Consider the following 23,108-nt stretch of genomic DNA (forward strand, 5'->3'; position numbering starts at 1 on the left):
TTGCCCGTCACCGGGTTGTCCGGCGTACTGGCTAGGAACCGAAGCAGCGATCCTTCGTCCGCCTGTTGTTGGGTGGCATAGAGGGTAAGCAGTGCATTGTGGACGGGCGCATCGGAGTTGTTGAGCCTGGAGATCACAAATTTCAGGCACTCGATCACGGTCTCCTCGTTCTCGTCCGAGCCTCTCTTGACCGATCGTCGCGGAGGGGTCAGTGCTGGGATGAGCCGCTTGACATCCAGCTTGGGTTGGCACATGAAGGCGGCGGTGGCCGCGCGGGCGTCATGACTCACAAGCACAGGTGTGAATTTGTAGTAGAGCTCGAGGTCGGCCTGGCGGTTGAGCCCGTCGATCGCCTTCTTCCAGTCTTCTTCGAGGATGCAATGGCGGATGATCCGTTGATGGTAACCAACGCCCAATTCTCAACCCTACACGCCGGGGGTACTTCCTGGCGAGCGGGTTTGTGGATAGACCCAGTCATGGTCAAACCCACGCGGAATTCACCTTGCCCCCTGTCGATATCACCATGACATGGGAAATGGGTGGACACGCCGGGATACCCGGTCGTCTCCACCCAAGAGGGATCTCCTCGTCATTCCGATGGGGAAACTGACGAGAAATCCACGGCTCTCTGAAGGATCCCGGTGGAGCCGATGGTAACAGTGCTTGGTGAGTCTCCCCGGACAAGGGATCCGATAGCGCCGGATCAGTATGCTTATAGAAATGCTTGTACTTAGTCCATCTTGTGTTTTGACACAGCAGGTTAGGGTTGTTTTGGGGACAACCTCCACGCCACATGTGCACTTGAGGAATCTCAATGAACCTCAGGGCAAGCGGCAACTTGTCCAAATACATCTGGTCGCTCTCACCCACCCGGTGCTACTTTTCGCTCACTTGGCCAACCCACAAACCCATCCATTTCGGGCACGCCAACATGTGCGGAATATTCAGCACACTACCATCGTTCCCACAATCGTTTGCACGGGCCCAGAATCTCGCATGGCTCTCGTCTTCATCATCCCAGCCTATTTAGAGCATCCTTACCGGTGACTAGTTTAGCTCGAAATTAGCTAGTTTAGCCACCAATCTCAACCACACCGGGTGTAGCTAAGCCCAAGCTAAATTAGTGAGAAGCTTCAATTTCAGCTAACCGTCACTACATTTAGTGACGGTTAGCTCGAAGCTAACTGCCATTTCCCGCGCCCACCACTCAGCTTCACCCCGCGCAAGCCAAACCGATACGGCTGAATCGCTGTCGCTAAGTTAGTTTGCAACAGCTGCGAGTCAAAACTCACACCAACATAGCTCAACCGGTAAGGATGCTCTTATGGCTACTTTGCCCGACTCAAAAGCCCCTAGCTTAACAAAGCCTCTCGGGCGGAGTGTCCGGGGGACCCCGCCCGGAGCGCTCCCCGCAGGAGAGGCTTATGAGTTATGTCTTGGTTTAAGCAGTAATAGAGCCTGACAATGTGACTATTTTCCCGAGTCCGCTTTAGGGCAGCCCGACTCGATTTGGTTCTCGGCGATTGCAAGGCGGAGAAGGCTTTATCAAGATTCATTCAAGATTCGAACCGCTTTCCTGAACATTTTGCATGATGTTAATGTTCACACAATCCTTGACTTGTTTTTTTTTTCTTTTTTCTTTCCTTTTTTCTACCCCTCAGTTTCTTTTTCCTCATTACCTCCAAATCGTGTTCAGTCTCTTTTCTCAGCTTCCCATAACACTAGCATGTATGTAGTTGTGTTAGATTTATTGCTTCGTGTGTGTCACAGAGATGTTACTTAGATTCATAGTGGGCAATGCCATCGGCCAAATTTCACTTTAAAAAAAAAAAAAAAAAAATGTGACTATGTATTTCGAGAGGAATGAACAGAGAGAATGGAATGAGGAAAATACAACAAATGAGAAAACACAAGCTCTATATATACATGCTATTATGTAGTATGTACACCACGGGACATGTCCGATGTTTATCGGATGTGGACTTGGACATGTTTTCTGCCGTCCAGAACTTGCGGGGCAGGAAGCGTCTAGCGGACACTAGTCTGCTGGACGGATCCTTAACATTTCAGAGCGTCACATCCGCTGGATGGTATTGAGGCATCCAGCGGATGTAACAAACCCATCAAGTGGATATGACAAACCCATCTGCTGGATGTTATCAAGCCATCCAGCGGATGTGACAATACCATCCAGCCAGCGGATGTGAGAGAACCATCCAGCCAGCGGATGTGAGAGAACCATCCACTGGATGGTATCCTATGGCATCGAACCATCCAGCGGATGCGACAAAACCATCCAGCGGATATGAGTTTGGACTTTATGGCCCTGAGTGTCAATGTCCACCGGATATTCTCACTTGCCTGGCTGCAGCCAAGCTGCTGGGACCCATTTTTTTCACACCAGTTTTGCTGCGGCCCATTTTTTTTTTTCGCACCTGCGGACCCAATTTGTTTTTTTCGCTTTTTTGGCTGGCTCACGTACATAATAACATTTTCAGTACTTTATTATTTTCATCGGTGAGATTGTAGCAAACAACACATATAAAAAGTGAAAATGTTGAGGGAGAAGCCTGCAATCCTAGCAGGATGATATTGGAGATGGTCATTGAGATGTTATCCAAAGTTGAGAGAACAGCTGTCTAGTTGATGAAACATGGGAAAGTCCCATGTCTATGGTAAGTCATGACAGTATGACTTACCATGACACTGTAGTGTGTAACGTAATGGCATATTACGTAACAGACTACAACACCCCCCCACTCAACAAGACCGCTCCAAGAGCCACTCGTACCTGGTATTGATGGGTGACTGCTGGCAAATTTTTTGTGAATAAATCTGCAAACTGGTTCTTCGTATCCACCCACGTAAGAGTAACCTGTTTCCTAAAAAGCGCCTGATTCGTGATGTAGAATTCACAATCCGTGTGGCGAGTTCGTTTGTTAGATGCTTCATCCAAACAAATTTTGACAGCCGCCTGATTGTCGCAAAATAAATGGCCGGTGGTTTCAGAACCGGTCATATTGGTTAACAGGTTCCGAATCCATAGGAGTTGTTTCGTACCGTGACCCAGAGCCATGTATTCGGCATGTGCTGTAGACGACGCAATGGTAGCTAGTCGACGGGCTACCCAGTGAATGGGGCACCCATGAAATAAAACAAGGATCCCGTAGTTGGAGCGGGAAAATTCTCCCCCCCAGTTGGCATCCGCGAAACACACAAGTCAAGGGCAAGAGGGATCTGGCTTGAGCATCAGCTGCTGATCTCTTGTTGCCGCAACGTAATTCACCAAGTGGTGAAGACATTTCCAGTGTTCTGTACTAGGACACTTGGAAAAGCGGGACAGGAAATTGACTCCAAATGTAATATCTGGACAAGATCCCGCAGATAGATAGCTTAAGAAACCAAGAATTGACAGATACTTGGACGCGTCCAATCCGGGACTGTCGCTGCAGGATAGTGGCAAATTACCTACCAGAAGGGGCGTTTTAGCATGACTGGCGCCATCCCAGTGAAGCGTCAGAAGTTTTGAAACAAGTTTAGGCTGATGCAGAGGAAAACCACTACAATCACGAGTCACGTGAAGACCAACAATGTCTGATAGCAAAGAAGACCACTTTATTTCCAAACAATCCGAAAGAGCCGACTCCAGGTCCCGTAGAATTTGAGTAGAGGAACCCGTGACAATACCATCATCCACATGTATCCAGATAACAGATGGACCCTCACGTTTGCGGAGTACATAAACGCTGCTGTCAAACTGTGAGCTTTTGTACCCGAGACGGTCAAGAGTAGTTGATAGGTGTTGCCACCAGCATCGCGCCGCCTGACAAGTTCCGTAGAGTGCCTTATGCAGTAAACAGGCATGGCCGGCCTCAACATCCAGCCCTTCCGGGGCAGCAACCCAGACTTCTTCGTCTATAGGAGAGTTGAGGTAGGCTGCAACGAAATCAAAAGTATGAACCAGCCATCCGTTCATAGCCGCTATAGACAATACCAATTGCATGGATACAAATGTAGCCGTAGGAGCAAAAGTACCATTGAAATGTTCCCCCTCAATTTGAGCAAATCCTTTCGCCACATAACGGGCTTTGAAGCAAATCACAACTCCGGCGGCGGACAATTTCCTCGCGAAGACCCATTTGGCACGAAGGACCTTGGTACCCTTTGGTACCGGTCAAATAGACCAGACTCCTAGGCGGCGTAAATTAGCTAACTCCTTGTTGATGGCTTCTAGCCATTTCTTTCTGTCAACATCCTTCGTTGCTTGCTTATAAGTTGATGGGACCAACGCATCCAGTATTTTGGGAATAAAGTTACTGACAATATCTACAAGTGCGTCCTGAGATTGGACTAATTCTTCATCCTCAAAACTGCCTAATTGTAATACAAGGGAATCGGCAAAGGAGAATGAGAGAGATGAGGAAATAGAGCTTGGAAAAGTTGGAAAAGTAGCGACGGCAGAATGAACGTAAGACCCAAGATCAGGGATCCAAAACCCCCAACCCTTCGAGTCAGGGAGATAGAAAACAGCATAACCTCTCAAGGCTCGATCATCCAGCTTTCGACGTTTCTCAGCTGGCACGTGAACAAAAGCCAATGATCCAAACGGGCGTAGTCAGTCAATGTTTGGTTTGCTGCCAAAGAGTTTCTCAAAAGGTGACATATCGCCACTTGCTGCGTTAGGGCTACAATTGAGTGTGTAGCAAGCCCAGACAAAGGCCAGGCCCCAAAATTCTTTTGGAAGAGTACTGTCCAAGAGAATAGTACAACCCATATCTTGGAGGGTATGGTTGAAACGTTCAATAGTTCCATTCTGGTAGTGGTGGTATGCAACAGATTGTTCAGTAGTGACACCTTTTGCGGTTAGAAAATCTCCAAGAATCTTGCTGTTAAATTCTCTGCCGTTGTCGGAACGTAGAATTTTCAAACAACGCCCAGTGCGCCGTTCCAGTTGTAAAATGGTGTCTTGAAGTACGTTACAGGCTTTGCTTTTCTTTACGAGTACTTTTACCTCCGTGTATCCAGAACCGATATCACGTTTACTCAATACATATAAACCTCCTCCAAGTGCGGGAAGCTCAAAAGGCCCCACTAGATCCACATTCCAGGCATCCATAGGCTGGAAATCACGGCGGTCAGAGGTCAAAGTGTTCCGGTTGACACTTTTTGATATCATACAAGAGGGCCATTGAATTTCCCCTTGAGGAAGGGATTTCGGAAGGCCCAATGCCATGCCAAGTGCCATCATTCTTTGTATGGTTCTAAGACTAGCGTGTCCAAAGCGCCAATGAACATGAAGAAGTAGCGTCTCATCGGCAGTTAGATGTGGCAACTCAAAAGGTCAAGAAGTTGCGACCGGGACGGAGTATTCAAAAGGAACGTAATCTTTTTTTACGATTGCAGCGGATACATCAACGTTTGAAACAGGCTGAGGTTCAGGAGAATTGTGTAGCAAAGCGGGAGATGTCACAACAGAAGGAACGACAGGGATATGAGGAGTAACAACAGTGCTTGGACATGGTGTAGGAGAGGTGGACAAGCGGACAACAGGAGAAGCGGACACAGAAGGATACGGAAGAGAGGAAACAAAAGAGTGTACAGGGGGTGGAAGTTCCCATTTCCTGGAGACCGGGTTGAGGGTCGAGCGTGTCCAAAAATGCCGTCCATGAGAGATGAAGAAAGAATCAGCATGAAAAGAGAGAGAAAATCCAGCCAACTGTAATGCCGCAGGTGAAATGAGCGTGTGCGCCGCATGAGGGCAATACAGCATGTCATTAATCAGTGTAGGGGTTGAAGATGTTCCCAGAAAAGTCAGCGTCCCTTTGGCTGTAATGAAACGTGGTGGGCCATTAGTGGCTACACGAAGGGGGACAGGCTTGCTCAGCAACACAAAATTGTTGAGTGCTAACCTGTCACCAGTAAGGTGATGGGTAGCTCTGTTATCAAAAATAGCGGGAGAGGCCGCGTGAGGGGCGGGAGAAGCAGCCGCAAAGGACAAATCTCCAAACAAGGGTTGAGTAGGGCCAATGTTGCAGTCCATTGCGTTCACTTCTGGCGCGGGTTGCATGTTGAACATTGGAGGGTGGTCTTGAGGCACGGTGAACATTTGAGGGGCAGGCTGTAACATGAACATCTGAGGAGCATCATGAGGCACTGCGAACATTTGTGGCAATGGTTGAAGGTTTGCCAACTGGGACGTGTCTTGGGGAATTTTGGCTGACGACTCATGAGCAGCCGGTCTAGGCTGAGAACCTTGAGGATAAACGGGTCGGTAATTTTCCGCCGGTCGACCTACATTAGCTGCTCGAGGAACATTGCCATTTGCTGGCATAGGCTGATAGAACTGTGGAAAACCATAACCGGGCATTGGCAGAGCGAGGATCGGATAATATGCCTGGTAGTGGGGCGTTTGAACTTGATTTCTGGCCTGTTGATTTGCAGGTATATTCTTTGGCACGGCGTCGGGAGAAACAGGGCAGGACCCAATTAGATGTCCACCAGAACCACAGCAAAAACAGTTGCGCGGCTGAGTCGTTGGTTGTTTGTATTTTGCTGGTCGACTCGCAAGAGTGTAGACGTTGTTGGGATGACTTTCAACCGAGTTGTTTCAAGTCTGCGCAGGATTCGTCTCCGCCGCAAAAGTAGATGGGGTTACAGAACCTCAATGCACCGCTTCACGTCCCCTGACTTTCTCCTGGCAATTGTTTAACAAGTCGACCATCTCCATAAAAAGCAGCGGTATTTGATGTCGTGCAGCAAGTTCTTGATTGACGCGATAATCAAATTCTTGTTGTAAGGGTGAACCTTGAACAATCGAGTCTTGGAGCATTAACCCAAAGATTGAATCCTGTGTTAAAGATGCACCAGATTCTTTAAGGTCCAATAAGCGCCGGCGGTATGTAGACGCAACGGTTGTGGCAGGAACTCCCTGGTCGCATTCAATGGATTTAAGCGCCCGCCATCGATTAATTTGTGCTGCACGACTAAACGTAGTAAAACGACGCCGGATGGAGATCATGATAGAGTAGCAGGAGTCTCGATGATTGATGTCTTCTTTGATCTCATCGGACAGGGCAATGCGAAAGATAACGCAAGCAATATGGTCGACTGGGTGTTGAGAAAAATCTTCAAAATAAAAGTTCCGGTAGTCCAATGCAAAATTGGCGAGTTCCTCCATTTTGGTGAGCCAGGTACGAAAATTGGAACCCAATGGAACCAGTTTCTTTGGTTCCGGAAAAAGGCGATGCGCATGCTTGATGATTTGATCTTTGTTCCTGGGGTCCAATGCGTACGTGAAATCTGGAGGGAGAGGTGCATCGTCTTCCAGAATGTTGATCCTGGGACCAGGTTGGCGAGGTTCTTCCCGTGGGGCCCTAACCGTATCAATCTTGTCGTCCGACGTGGGAGGCAGGCTACGCGCTACTTGTTTGCCGGCCGCATTGCTGCTGGAAGCTGCTGCTGCTGCATTGGAGGATCGAGTAGCGATAGAACTTGGAGATTGGTTTACTGGGGCCATGGCAAAGGGATTTGGTGGAGATTTGAAAAAAATTTGATAGAGGATGGTAGAGAATATGGAAAGCTGGATAGTAAGATTACGGTTTAAACACAACACTTAGAGCAAGGGTGGGCAGTTACGTTACGGTACGTTACGGAGGGCTAATTGGATACCGTAACTTTTTTTTAGTTATCCAAATTAGCCATTTGGGTAACGTAACATTTTTTTTTTGAGTAACGTAACGTAAAGTAACTTTTTTTATTTTTGAGTTTTGGAGGTTTTGGATAACGTAACTTTTTTGGGGTGGACATTTTTTGTTCAATATTCTCAAAAAATGGTTCATTTGAATAATGAATTTAGCATAATGGTTAGTGCTTGCCACTTGTATGTTTTGCAACATGCAGGTTGTGGGTTCAATCCTCACTGTGCACCTATTTTGACCTGACACCCTGGGCAGAAACTGGCATCAGTGGCTGTTTTACATCAACTTGAGCCCAATACGTACTCATAATGAACAAAAAAACCCACAAGTAGTCATTTCTCTTGGAAAGTTACAGCAAAGTTACCCAAATTTGGGCAAAACTGTAACGTAACCCATTTTGTTGAAAGCTTCTGGGTAACGTAACTAGAAAATAAACAGCCCTTTTTCTGCGGCAAATATCGTAACTAAAATCAAGGTATCTGTAACTACTGGGTAACGTAACTTTAAAAGTTACGTTACAGTTACGTTCCCAATTACGGGTAATGTAACGGCCCACCCTAGGGTTCTGATCCGGTGCCCAGGGTCCGGGTATTGCCTTCCTGAGATCTGTACCCGGCGTATCTGGCTCTGACGCCGAGTACCCGCCGGGTATGGCCAAAAATAACGCTACTGAGGCTCTGACGTGTCATGGTGGGAATCTGGGCTTTCTGATCACTGCCACCACCCAGAAATGGCCCCTAAACGCGCTGCAGAAGACCAAGAACCAATTGACATCGATTCAGACTCCGAAAACAAACAGTCGACGCGTCAGGATGGTGCTGAACCCAAAACTTCTGGCAAGAAAAGTTGGGTTTGGCAGTATTTCAAGACAACAAAGGTTGATGACAAGTCTTTCAACATTTGCCAGGTCAACAAGACTCCCGGAGGAAAAAATCTATGTCTCAAAAGGCTTGCCGTCGACCAACGGGGATCAACCACTTGGACCGCTGCCATAGGATAACGGAGGGCAAATCAGATACTGGCGCAATCACCAGATTCCTAACTAAAGGGAAATTGCCCAAGAAACTCAACCGTGAATCCTTAACCGCTACTGTCGCTCGCTTTTTCATCAACTGCAATATACCTTATGTTGTTGTTGAGGATGAAGAATTTCGCGAGCTCCTTCGACTCTGCAACCCGCAAACAACCGATCTAATTTGTGCAGCCAACACCTTGGCTGGTTTCATTCGCGGTGCATTTCAACAGGGACAACAAGTCCTCCGCAAACAGCTGCGTGGAATCCAGTCCCAAATAAGCCTAACCTGCGACACCTGGACTTTGCCTAGCAACCAATCAATACTAGGAGTGACGGCACACTGGATTGATAAGAAATTCTCTCTCAAGTCCATAGTTCTAGCTGCTCGGATTGTTGAGGGAAGTCACGCTGGAATCAATCTAGGAAAACATTTAGTTGAGGTACTGGACTCTTTCGGAATTAGGGACAAGATATTCTGCATCACGGCTGACAACGCGGCAAACAATGGCACAATGGGCTCCTATGTCTCAAGTCACGCTCCGTCGTTCCAGAAAGAAACTCGCCTGCTTGGCTGTATGGCACACGTGATCAATCTTGCAGCGCAAGCTGGAATTAAATCACTCTCTGAACCGCCGCCACCACCAGCAGCAATTCCTGCGGGACTATCGAGCATCTTACACAATTAACCAGCTGAGATAGAAGTCAAAACGGTTGTCTCTTGAATAAGCGGCCTTGCCACCTTCTTGAAGCGCTCGACTCAAAAAGCAGTGTCATTCTCAGATATCACTGTCCGCTTCATGGGTAAAAAGCTTTCAATGGTCGATGACGTTACAACCCAATGGAATTCGACATTCTACATGCTCAGGAGGGCACACACACTTCGAGCTTGTATTACAGAATTCTGTGAAATGCACAACTTGAGTGAGAAGTATGATGTTACTCCAGACGAGTGGGATCAAGTTAAACTGCTCTGCAACTTCTTGGAGCCTCTTGAAGAAGCAACAGACACGATCTCGCCCAAAAAAACTCCGACTTTGGTCCTTGCCGCACCGGTATATATTTGCTTAATGCAGAAACTTACAGAGGTACAACTCCCATCAATCTCACCTCAGAGTCTATCAGTTAAATTAACTCACTCATTAACCATTTACATATTTATAGGCTTCCAAAAAATACGGCACTAGGCGACTGATTCCTGCTGCAGATGCTATGCTCAACAAGCTGAAGGAATACTTCGATTCTGCAATAAAGAAACCCGTTTATCTTTGTTCTACATTGCTTGACCCACGGATCAAAACCAACATCTTTACTCCTGAAATCCTTGAGATAATCAATTGCAGCAGGCAATCCATTCTTGACAACTTTTGAAGTGAAGCCAAGAAATTTGTCAATAACCGCTACAACAAAGATCGCACAACCGACAAACCACCCGAACCAGCCCCCAAAAACACCATCAAGTCTAGCCTTTTCAAAAAAAAGAAGCAAAAGGTTTCCTTGCTTGATGAGGAGATCAATTGCTATCTGAGCTCCGAATGCGAAGAGGAGTCTTGTGATCCTCTAACCTTTTGGAAGACACACTCCAAAGAGTTCCCAACACTCGCAAGTATGGCTCGAACTCACCTTGCAGTACCGGCGTCCAGTGCTGCAACAGAAAGGGCATTCTCGGCCGGTCAATACGTTCAAGACTATACAAGAAATTGGATGAAAGTTGAAACCCTTGAGTCCCTCATCTGTCTCAAAGACTGGCTTGCTGAGGCAATCATTGATGTCAATAACATCAAATTACCAACATCTCAGTTTTTTTTATCTTTCTTGTTGTTCCGATCCCCCCCTCCTTACTCGCAATATAAAACAAGTCCTCTTTGAGATATTTCCCTGCCACATTTCAGGGCAGGGAAAAGCTACTCGGAGCAGAGGATTGAAGATCTCCTCTGCCCCTCTCCTTTACAGATACCCAACCGGATACCCGGTATCTTGGGAGCCATCCCGTGACCCGACTCGACCCGGTATCCGGTCGGGTAGCACCGGATCTTTGGGGTCCGGATTGGAACCCTAGCCCACCCTTGCTTAGAGGGATATTCACACTACTACACAACTGTAGACACAACACAACACGACACAATAACACAGATAGACGTCAGATGACGATTTCGGAAAAAAATTTATTGTAAGACTCTTTCAAAACTTTGTAACTGTAAAAATGCGAGAATGAATGCTCATAACCTAATAGAGCCTGACAATGTGACTATGTATTTTGAGAGGAATGAACAGAGAGAATGGAATGAGGAAAATACAACAAATGAGAAAACACAAGCTCTATATATACATGCTATTATGTAGTATGTATGTAATAGAGAACAGCTGTCTAGTTGAGGAAACATGGGAAAGTCCCATGTCTATTGTAAGTCATGACAGTATGACTTACCATGACACTGTAGTGTGTAACGTAATGGCATATTACGTAACAGACTACAACAAGCAGGAGCAGAAAGGATCTGCTACACTACAAATCCCAACTAATATATATACACAGAGTTGTAGATTCTGTTCTTGCAAGGAATTTGAGCCACTTATCTATCTTGTAGCCAGAAAAACAGCCCCTGGAGTCCCAAACACGTGGAGCCTCATTTGGAAGACTTGTGCATTTTTGATCTTTTGAAAAGGTCAACAGATTGTGATAGGAAAAATCTGAGTAGACCAAATTGTAGAGAAAGAAAAGTAGCATAGGGTACAGATACGCCTCTCCGGCTTCCCCGACGCCCAACCTCCATCCTCCCCCGGCCCATCCCTCCTCCCCCCCCTCCGCTTCTACCAGCCCTTCCTCACCGTCTATCGCGCCCAGCTCATCCTCCTCACCGCCCTCTCCATCCTCGCCGTCGACTTCACCATCTTCCCCCGCAAGTTCGCCAAGACCGAGTCATGGGGGATCTCCCTCGTCAGTCTCGTTTCCTCGATACATGGAACGCCTCCTGAATTCCCCGCAGGGAAGCCTGTTGACGGGCGATCGGCTGTTGTTTGTGCAGGGACTCCCGTAGATGGACGCCGGCGTCGGCTCCTTCGTCTTTTCTCTAGGCATCATCTCCGCCCTGCCGATCCTCAAACGCCTCTCCGTCCTCGCCCCGCAACCGCTGTTGATCGAGCTGTGGCAAAGCACGCGCAAGACCGTCCCGCTCTGTCTCCTGGGGCTCATCAGGATCGTCTTCGTCAAGGGCGTCGATTATCCAGTCTGTCCTCCCCTTCCCCTTATCTCTCTCTCTCTCTCTTGCTTCGTGTGGCTTATTGAAGGGTTTGTGGTTCGTAGGAACATGTGTGCGAATACGGCGTCCATTGGAACTTCTTCTTCACCCTGTCCATCCTCCCCCTGACGGGCGTATTACATAGCACGGCGGCTCTTCGAGGCCTCGCGGGCCAACCTAGCCTTGATCGGCGTCCTGATCGCCATAGGTACTCCACCCGACTCCTACCTAACCTCGTTGGTAGACTGACTTCCGTCGTTTTTTTTGGCATTCAGTCCACCAATGCCTTCTTAGTCAAGCCGGAGTTCAAGAGTACGTGATGTCGTCGACGCCGCGGACGACGTTTATCTCGGCGAACCGGGAAGGGCTGGCAAGCATGCCGGGTGAGCTCGGCATCAGCCCTCAATCTCCCAGCCCAAAAGGCCGCGTAAAGACTGACGCGGATGATGGTGGTGGGAGAATACAGGATACATGGTGATCTACGTGCTGGGCCTCTCGGCAGGGACTTACGTGCTCCCGCCGTCGCCGGACTTCCTCGCCCGGCTGCTTCGGCGCCAGACGGCCTCGCGCAAGCTGCTCATCCGCCAGCCGGGGAAAGCGTTGGTGGTCTACTCGAGCTGGACGATTATCTGGTGGATGTTGTTCTTCCTCTGCGACGCCTTCGTCTCTGCCCCCTCACGAAGACTCGTACGCGCGCTCTTCTCTCTCCCCCTGACAGCTCTTTCAGCTCACTGACGCTCTTCGACGCGCCCTTCATGCAGGCTAATCCTACCTACTGTTTCTGGATCGCCGCCACTAATCTCTCCTGGATCACCGGCCATGCGCTTGTCCACGAAGTCCTCCTGCCCCACTCATCCAAGCCGCCTGCGTCTATAGAAGAGCCAACAAACATCCCGTTGACCTTCGAGATCATCAACCGGAACAGTCTGGCCATCTTCCTCTTCGTGCGTCCCTTTCTCTCTTCCCCTCGGAAACCTGAATATTGAGAGAAATCCGGTTAGGTAGCCAAATGTGGGGCGCACAATGCTTGCAGAGGATGAGGGTTCTTGCACGGTTGTGGTGACCAGTCCGGTTAGCGCTTGAGCAGTTTTGGCCCTCTTGTACAGTCCGGGGTGCAGCGTCCAACAGTTCTCCTCTGTATGCGAGGTAGCCAGAGGATTGTGCTGTTTATTTGAGCATGGATGCGGATTAAAGCGCCTTTTACGTTGATTATTGTTTCCGCCAGATTGTTTAGAGGCCTGAGTAGCAAGGGCCGTTGATGAGCTAGTTTCCAAGTGCTCTTCTCTGTGCATTGTGGCTGAAACTGCATCGTGATGAGCAATGTCGCGGAGTTTGGCGATGATTAGCTTTGGTTGAGCGAGCTGTTTGGCGTTGCTGATAAGAGTTTCCATCAGAGAGGGCCTCTTCCTGGTGATATGCGCAATTATGGTGCAGCTCAGGATGGTGTCTGGAACATCCAGACCCATAGCGCCAAATTCGGCTAGCATTGCCTCAAGTTGGGAGATGTATTTGGTGATGTTGTCCTTATATTGAATGTCCTCCCACTTTTGCCATGCGTGGGAAATTGCCAGAACTGACGTTGAAGTGTACTTGCCCTTCACCTCCTTCCAAATGGTAAATGCATCTTGGATGTTTTGATTGGTGATGATGTGGTTGTAGATGTGATCGTCAATGTGTCCGCTAAGAATTGCCGTGGCTCTAACGTATTCAAGCTTGGTTTCTTTGGAGGCATTCGCCGGCAGAGGTTGCTCAACGCATTTGAGCAGGCTCTTCACAGCAAGATAAGTTTTGACTTTACGTTGCCAGATGGGGAAGTTATTGCCGGTGAATGTAGGGCACTTGAAGATGTCCCTATTGTCGCTTGCTGCAGGGGTAGACAAGGCCGTAGAAGATGAGCCCGCGGGATTTTGACGCGTTCCGGCCATTTGAATCCACTCTTAATTTGTGAGGATTGAGACCGGTTGGTTCCGCAATTGAGACTGTAAATCTGAGAGAAATCACAGAACTAAGAGTGTTTTGATTTCTTAAGTTAGACAAATAGCTCTGGCATGTACAGAGACTGAGAAGAAATAAGAAGAAAACAAAAGTACCCAAGAGCGGTTCAGGCCGGCTCTGGTATGCGAATGGACTGGAGAAAATGGATTGAGGCTGCGGTGCAGCTGCTGTCACTTGTGAGTGATGAAGACAAGAATGTCTGCTTTAGGCAACTGAGGTTTATGGTCAGCGCTATGACTTTCCTTAGAGAAAGCTTAAGACAGGTGATGTCCTTACATTAGGTCGAATGGCACTGCGCTTAACACTGGCCTATTTGGCTGGCTAAACTACCAGAGCTGACGTCTGTTGTTTCCTCAGTGGATAGAACAGTCAGCTTTGGAGTCGCTGGAAGGCTCTGCAGTGATGGACTTACCGCCTGATGTCAGGGTGGTTATCCTATTGCTGAGGCTGGGACCGGTACGGTCTGGGATGGCGTTGAATGCAAGCGTGCTAAAGAGAATGGATTTATCCAATCAGCATCGCTTGACCTAGCTGGGACGATATAGCAATACTCTTACCTTGATGGTGTCTGAATTTGCTTGTATTGCTTGGGCTCTTTGTTGATTGCTGACGTGGCTATAGTTTGGAGCAGAGGATTAGTGTTAGCTTAATCCTTCTGCCTGGGAGCAGCATGCATATGCATGCGCCTGAGGGTCACACGGACTCACCGATCCCCCTTGCGGGGTTAGGGTTTGGTTCCTTGCGTTTCCTGGACACCGGTACTGAGCCCGAGTCTTGACAAATATCCTGTATTGACTCCTTTTTCTTGGGGACGGGTTGTGGGACCGCGTGGATAGGCTAATGTTCTCACCGGAGCCATCAACCTCTCTCAACACTGGGAAGTTACGCTATCCAGGTGGCTTGGATGTCATTTAGTTATCCAGTCCTATGTGGTGTGAAAAACAACATGAATAGAATCTGTGGGTGTCAAAAGAAAGCTTGAATTTTGCTTAACAAGATGAGCCCTAAGTTTTTCCAAGAAACTGCTATTTTTCATGTTGAAATATCATTTTTGTGACTAAAAATTAGTTATCTGGGTAACTTAGGCTAGATAACTGATTTTTGATGACAAAAGTGATATTTCAAAATCAAAAACATGAATTTCTTGGAAGATATTAGGTCCCATCATGTTGAGGAATATTTAAGCTTTCTTGTGACACCCACAGAGTCTATTTATGTTGTTGTTCACACCACTTAGGACTGGATAACTAAATGAAATCCGAGCGAACTGGATAGCCTAACTTCCCAGTGTTGCCTCTCTGTACACTCCATGTACCTCCATCCGACTCCTGCGTTCCTCCTCTTACTCCTATATCTCACGCTGATCATTGCGTTTGCTTGGGCCATCAAGTCCTTCAAAATCTCTCTATGAAACAAAAAACATCCTTTTCTTTTCCATTTGTCCACATCATTATCATTCTTATTTTTTCATTAAGAATCTCTACCCTGTGCAAAGAATCATCCTCATTTGTAGCTGAAACCATTTCTGGATTGGTGGAGGGGAAATCCAGACTGTGATGTTTGTAATACGACAAAAGCCATGAAGAACAAGAAAATAATGAGAAATAGATTTCAAGAAAAGCTTGCATGGTAGATGGAAAGTTGCAGAATAGCACAGCAAGAACACCGCTGCGCTACTCGCTACGCGCAGAGATTGTCCGCTACCCTCCCAGGGCCATTAGCAAAAGCAAAAATTTGCTTTGCTACCCGCTAAATTAGCGGATAGCGGAACAGTTTTCTGTTCTACACGTGTGTTTATGTGTTTTAAAACATTTTTCTTGTTTTTTTGGCCCCACATGGCATAGAGAAAAGCGGTGCTGACCGGTACGTGATCGCTCCTTTAGCGCGCTGTTTTTTTGATTTTTTTTCCCGGGAAAATCAAAAAGCGCGTGGCGCATTGATGTGGCCGCTACGCGTAGCGCGTAGCGCAGCAACGCAAAAAAATTGCTGCGCTCCACGCAGCGCAGCGGATCCACCGTTGCCTGATGAAGACAAGGGGCCATTGTTATGCTACCTCCAACAAGAATCGGACATATTGAGCCTTTCTGCCATCACGATAGTAAGGGGCCCATCGCTGTAATAATAATCCAAAGCAATGATTGTAGCTGCTGTTGCTGCTGCAGAGATCAAAAGGAATTATTCCAACGCTGCCAATGACATACCAAAGTTCTTCAATATTCTTTGTGATACAGGTGGTTGGTTGGTGAGGTGAGGTGAGCCAAGGTGTGGTGAGGTGAGGCAAGAACTAGGTGTGTCTTGTGGTACGTGATTTTGGGAAAAGTGTTTTCCAAACTTGTTTTTGAAATAGCGCAAAAATATAAACAGGTGAAAATCAGGCCCTAAGGATACCCGGGAAATGATTTAAGGCAACCAAAGTATCACTTTAATGTTGCTCCAGGGGAGTTTTTGCTGGCAAGTATGTCACCCGCAAGTAACCAAATCTGGTGCCATGTGTTGAGATAGTGTATTAGCATTTCACTATTCATTATGATTCTAATCTATACACCCACAACTCAGCCTATATTGTGCATGTATATAGTCTAGTTGTTTCACTCACTGTGGCCCACCGGTTAAGAAACACCGGCCATCCAGCACCACATACCAACTCATAGGCAACAGAGAAAAACAGAGTGAATACTTGATGAGTCAGGAATCTAGTAGATAGCAAGTAGTTAAAATCATTGATCTTATTTCAGTAGAGAGACAATCATGTGTATGAGTGGTACAAAATTGTGAGGAGGAAAAAGAATGGTCTTAATGTCTGCATTTGTAGAAACAAGGGTGGTGAAGTTGATTTTGCTGGCAGATACGGAAATCAATTGGAATTTGATGTAACTGTGCTGAAACAATGTTGAGGGTTTTATTTCCCAATAAAAATATCTCAACTTGCAGTATTGTGATGAGATATGGTCATGTCAAGGTGGCGCAGTTGCTACATGCTAATGATTTAATCAACAAGGGGCATTAGTTTGTGAGTTTCTGATTGATTTTTTAGACTTTTTATGAGAAGTACTTACTTGCCCGTCGGGAATTGAAACTGTTATCAATTGAGAATGGACATCTGTACCAAATCCTGTCATCCCTATCTTGGGCATCTATAACCAGTGTTGAAATCTTCAGCAGCTGCGTCAAAAGACATCAAATCAATCATCAGGAAGACTCACCAACATAAGTCCCGTCAGCCCCAACGCGATACTCTAATGGATGTATAACATCTCTTCGGTTGGTGGTTATTGGTTGGGTTTTGTCATTGTTGAGGTAGAACAGGCAATCTTGAAAGGTGAATTGTTGCCCTGATATCAAACGAAACCAATACCGCACGAGCCGAGAAAAACCCATACCATTCAACTTCCTTCAATTCACTGACGCAGACTGAGACCATGCAAAAAAAAAAAAAGAATGAAAGCTCACAGGATGCTAGACTATACTCTCCGCAGGAATCAGTCGCGCATGGATAATCCGTGCCGCCGCTGTTGCAAACTTCGGATAGTGAGAAAGTTACTTGAAAAGTTAGAGGCTTTGATATACAACCAATCTCATAAGCGTGCTCGTAATGCTTACTCGATTCAGAAGGATCGCTGCCGGGGTAAAAGGATCCATCACATGTCCTGTACCGCGGTGCAACAGCCACTGATGCACAAATATTGACAATGGCAGCTATGGTAAGTAGGGTGACGTGTGGTCTGTGAAAAAGATTAATGAAAGACATTGTTGCTGATTGTGCCCGTGAGCTATGAATTGATGATGTTATTGTACTGGGACTTTGACAGCATTATTTTTTTTACTGAAAGGTGGGGTGCGATGGATTTTATAACCACCCAACTTCCCAAGGCAAGTAAGTGAGGAAGAGATCCGTTGCCATACCTCGGCCATGCAGTCTCGGTCTTCACTTCCGTTTCGGTCTCCATTAACTCGGTATCACTATCCCCAATAAGCTCCAGTAAGCACATGAGTCGCACTTTCGTAGCCCTCCTGCATAACTGCATCTCGGTCTCTGCCTCAGCGAGAGGAAGATAGGCAGCCGAGGCAAGCGGAGGGCGGACTATGTATTCCCGGTCCCCAACCCGGGATTATCCGCGAATTAACACAGTACACAGTGTCAGCGGGGCGAATTGAAGAAAGCTGTTTCGCCCGGCGATATGGGTCCTACCAACTTAGCTAATTTCCCTCCTCGGGGGAGCGAAGCGACCTCCGAAGGAGGCCGCAGGGACCCTCCTTCAGAGGGTCCCTGCGGGACGGCGTCCCCCCTCCACATAGAGAGGGACTTAGTTAAGTTAGGGGTCCTAGGGCGTCGGGTCAACCATTCATTCGCATTTGTGGGGTCAAGTTCACGATTTTGGGCAACTTCACTCAACCAGCAATCGCATCGGTCCAGGCTGACCCCGGGTCAACAAGCCTCAGGTTTGATTTCAGGCCAAAGTCAGCTAAATTGAGCAAGCCTTAACCTGAAATCTAGCCTCAGGTTAGGGCGGCTTGAGGCTGAAGCTGACCCAACCCAACAAATGTGTTTGCCCACCCGAAATAGCCTCGGTCAGCTAACCTGCCCACAAAACCGGGCTTACTTGAACCAAGAATTTCGCGAACAAACGCGAATGCTCTATGTCAGTGGTGGGTTACTCAGGGGAAGATGGGAATCCACTCGATGGAAGTTTACTGGAATAATCCGGCAGCTCCGAGTCGTAGATGGGGTTGAATCTGATCCAAAGAGTTTACACCCAGCCAATGATAAGTTTTGAGACAGTCAGGCTTTAGTTTCCAGACAGTGATTTGTTGATATGAGGGGAACTGGCTATTTGAAGTAGTGATTTGTTGATGTGTCTTCAAATAAAGAGGAATGAGTAAAATATATTTATTATTTTTGTCTCTTCTGAAAGTCTGGGGAACAATAGAATCCAAGGAGTACAACTTATATATGCAGCTTCTTGAGGTTGACTAGATACAAGCATATATAAGCTATGTCAATAATAAATTCAAAGAGTGTGAAATGTGAATGAAAGGGTGAAATGAATCTGAAACATGTGACAGTTGCAGTTGATGTAGTAAAACATTAAGTTGGCAAGTTAAGGGGTAACTGTGTTTTGCTTGCCAGCTGACACTCTAAGAGCCAGAAACTGACCAAACAAATGCGTTTGCCCACTTGAAGGCAACCTCAGTCAGCTAACCTGACCACAAACCTGGGCATGTTCAACCCAAAAACCCAGCAAACAAATGTGAATGCTCATATACGCCCTCTGTATATGCATCCCAAGTTGGGTGTCAATGGCCTGACGTGGGCTGATTGCAGGGCGCCCCCGGTTTTCAATGCGTACCGAGGGCCGCATTTGGCACCCGCCAAAACTGTGTCGTGTTAATGAACCATCTGCGGGGGTCAAGGGGGCATTGATCATACTACACAGACACCATACCAAAGGACAAAAAAAGAAGAAGAAAAAGCTCTGGCCAAGCATGCAGACAATGAGCTGGAAATTAACAATCAAATAAATGCTGGATTGATTGATTGCCCCTTCTGCTATGTCTGGCCGAGCCGTCTTCCAGACGCCTCAGAGTTATGTAAACCAGTCTTCTCCAATGCGGATTTGAATCCGCCTGGGGGGCAATGCTTCTCTTGTGAGTCAACTGAGGGACACCTTTCAAGTCGTCTTGCAGACAAAGACGTCTTCTCTGAATTGAAAATTGACAGCTTCAAAGCGCCAATCAGATATGACGGCTCGAAGGCGTCAAGATGCACTAGTGGTTTAATGGTGCACAACATTGTATTGTGTTTTGATGAATGCTTGGACAAATGAGATATTCAATGACTTAGAGTTATGTGGTTATTCTGCACAGCAGCCTTTTTTGCCTTTGGTTTTTGCCACCCACAGAAGCAATTCATGATATCACATGCCTTGCTGTGATTGAGCATTGGCAAGCCTCCCACCCCAACAACCATTCCTGCAGCCTTAGGTAGGTTGCTTTTCTCAACAATGCACACCAATACGGATCAAACAATGGGTTTCCAGTCCTACGCTCTGGACACCAACATTCATTCCGTTTGAATGGCCCTCGAGGGCCTGTCGTTTCCAGATATTCAACAGCTTCTTGGATCTTCAATTCCGCAGCAGTTTTTTGCTCGATCACTCAGCCTTTACGAGGAAGCTTGATGTGTGATCAAGGACCCGGGTACTTGCAAGAACCGTGGCCGACCGGCAGAACTCTTCACAGAAGATTCTGCTTTTATGATCAAGCTTGTACGACTTGGACCCAGCTTGTTTCTGGAAATTTTTGGGAGGCTGTACAACTCAACCAAAGGCCTGCTCAGTAGCCATTCACCGGAACCTTGTCATACATTTGTCAAAATCCATAGAAAAAACATTTGGAAATTTCTGGTTGCCAAATATGCCTTTGTGGAGCGGATGGAGCTCTATCCAGCTGAGTTCTTGGTTTTTACAGGTGTGTATATCCACCCTCTCACTTTTTTGCTCCCAAAGCTGACGGTTCTTTATTTGTTGGCTGTACAGATGAAAGTGCCTTCTGCAACAAGGATCTGCTCTGATCACTTCCCAAGTCGCCACAAGGCACTCCCTTGGAGGAATTCCTTGTTGATCAGAACGCAACCCGGCTCAGCCTCCTGCCAGTGATTTCAATTAATTGACTGGTGAATCTCACAGTGCTCGCCAAATATTCAAGCTTTTTTTTGGAATTTGACTTGATGAGTTGCGCTGTTTTCAGTGTCACCAGGGTGTCCACTGAAATTCTACAGATCTTCAGCTCCCTCAAATGAACCGCTACACCAACGTCAACTCCGTCCTTGTATGCGACAAGGCTTCCTGCCATTGAGGTGATTGAGTTCAAGATGTGATGCCGCGGGAGTTCAACGGGTGTATCTGTCAACATGTTGGCCAGAACTGAACCTCATTGACCTTGGATTTGCAGCGATCAAGCAAGAATTGCAAGCCTCACAAATATTGACCCGCTCGGACAACCCCAAGTGGGATTTTGTTTGAGTTGTTACAGAATTACTGACAGCACCAAATTGGTAAAAGTACTGTGGTTATTATGTTCATCTCTCTAGATGTTAAGTTTTCCTGATGATCATGTTTTTGACATCACTCAAGCCCAACTTAATCAGCAGCCTGTAACTCCTACAAGTTTTTTGGTCTCTGCCTGTCTGTTATGATTTGGCTATTATCCATTTTAATAAATATCTTGCAGGGGCACTGTTATCCATAGATATTGTGCTTTGGATATTGGTGATTGACCACATCACCTTTTGGGGAGAAGCACTTCTTCAGGACCACTGCCAGCTTCTCCATATTTGGACTCAAGGTGGTCAGGATGGCATTGAAGCCCATGAGGATGGCCTTGGCAGCACTTAGTTGATCAAGCTTGCATTGTCACTGCATGAGCTATCCAATTGGACAATATTTTCCAAGCAGTTGTCAGACAGCCCTTGTCTGACAAGTTCAAAAAACCGGACCCAGAACTTGTCAAACAGTGTCTGTTTGAAAGCTGCTTGGACAAGATTGTCTGAGCTGTTAATTTCTGCAGTGTTTTGCAAGAATTAGAAGTTCTGAAAATAGGAAGTTGGGTGATGTACACCGGTTGAGTAAGCTGTCTTGGTGGAGCGCGCTATCAATTCCAATGACTCTCCAGTATCCGTTGCACACATTTAGTCAATGGATGCCAACAAACAATCACTCTTGCCCAGCTCAAACAAAAACATGCCATCGTGAACCTTGTTGCACTCAGCGGCAACAAGGGTTCAAAACTCCTTATGGTTCATTGATCCAGCAGAGACCAAGGCCTCAAAAGATTTCTTGCCCGGTTGTATCATGTTGTAAGCCTCCTCCCTGGCTTTTGGAAGAAAAGCTTGAACGTGGTGGTGTGGTGGATGACCTGCAGCTACACGCAGAAAAAAAAATAGCATCCAAGTCCTTCAAGTGGAAAAGAATAGAATGCTCTGGACTTACGTTGAGTCAAGCCAGTTCTGGGCCAATTTGGCCAATGCGCCAGAGCTTGCTAATGGAGAAGTATCCCGGCAGTGGGTTTTCCCTCCCCAAATGATCAATCCCAAATCATTACATTTGTTTTTTTTTTTTTTTTTTTTTTTTTTTTTTTTTTTATACAGATCTTCATCTGCTCCTGCGCGAAGCGCAGGAGCTGAAAAGAAGTTTTTAGGAGATGAAGATCATTACATTTGTCAGGCGCGGTGATGCCAAGAGTACTTGTACTCCTCTAGCTACACCGGTAACTGCGCAGCGGTGTGGTGGTGCGCGCGGCAAAAGCGCGGTAGAAAGTACCAAATAACTTCAAAGTTATTTGTAATGAACCCAAAAAGGGGTTTAACGGAGGGGCCAGGAGCGCCTGGGGTGTTTAAGTGCCCTCCAAAAGTCTTACAGGGTCTGCGCACGGGTGCGCAGAGGTTTTTAATAGCCTGTGACGTCTGGGGCCCAGTTAAGGGGGTATTTAGAACGTTGAAAACGTTCCCAGGAGGTGGATTTGGGATAAAATCCCAGTAAAGAAAAGGAAACAGCAGACTTACTTGTGAAGAGGTTCCGCAAAAAGGACGGCAAACGACTCAACAAACCAAGATAGGAACAATAACAGACAGGCAAACTGGTCGGGTAGACTAAGGCGGGGCTGGTATGACGACAAGGTGGTTGGTATGAATCTGGGGAGGCTTTTACTCGCTCAAAAGCCTCCCTTTATATATTCTTGCCGCGACCAGTGGGGTCACTTTTTGTTTTGCAAATTCCTTGCGGCTTCTCGGCCGCGGGAAAGACTATTTCTGACAGGAGTGATCAAGTGTTCTGTTACTCGCATCACTCCTGTTTATTTTGTTCAATTACGAGTGGAACTCTTCCTTGGTCCGAGGAAGAGTTCTACTCTTTGTGTCTTTTTTTGGTTGTCCATCTTCAGCCGGGGGAGAAGCAGTGGTTTACTTCTTTACTACTCCCCTCCGGCCGTTTCCAATAGAACGTTCTATGCGAGTTTTGTTTAGTTCAAGAATAGCAAACCCGTTCTCTTGGCCTGAGAACGGGTTTTTGAACATAGCTACACGGTGGGGGTGCTTCCTGGCCCGCCCGTTTGTGGAGACGACGGGATCACTGGCTCTGTGAAATCCACATGGATTTCACTGCTCCCCCT

General features: G+C 47.0%; 2 protein-coding genes across 2 annotated transcripts; one reads left to right on the top strand and one right to left on the bottom strand.

Moving 5' to 3' along the window:
• Positions 1-650: 650 nt before the first annotated feature.
• On the top strand, positions 651-12,934 carry PtA15_5A669 (uncharacterized protein; the record flags this gene model as incomplete). The annotated part of the gene is made up of 7 exons (XM_053169454.1): positions 651-653; positions 11,528-11,647; positions 11,748-11,936; positions 12,014-12,156; positions 12,243-12,331; positions 12,415-12,635; positions 12,710-12,934. The coding sequence occupies 7 exons, from the start codon at positions 651-653 to the stop codon at positions 12,932-12,934; spliced, it is 990 nt and encodes a 329-aa protein (XP_053020650.1).
• Positions 12,935-16,892: 3,958 nt separating this feature from the next.
• On the bottom strand, positions 16,893-17,691 carry PtA15_5A670 (uncharacterized protein; the record flags this gene model as incomplete). Its single annotated transcript, XM_053169456.1, has 5 exons — positions 16,893-16,921; positions 17,000-17,077; positions 17,147-17,275; positions 17,394-17,462; positions 17,544-17,691. The coding sequence occupies 5 exons, from the start codon at positions 17,689-17,691 to the stop codon at positions 16,893-16,895; spliced, it is 453 nt and encodes a 150-aa protein (XP_053020651.1).
• Positions 17,692-23,108: the final 5,417 nt, after the last annotated feature.

This window comes from Puccinia triticina, chromosome 5A, assembly GCF_026914185.1.
Source record: "Puccinia triticina chromosome 5A, complete sequence".
In the NCBI taxonomy this organism is placed as follows: domain Eukaryota; kingdom Fungi; phylum Basidiomycota; class Pucciniomycetes; order Pucciniales; family Pucciniaceae; genus Puccinia; species Puccinia triticina.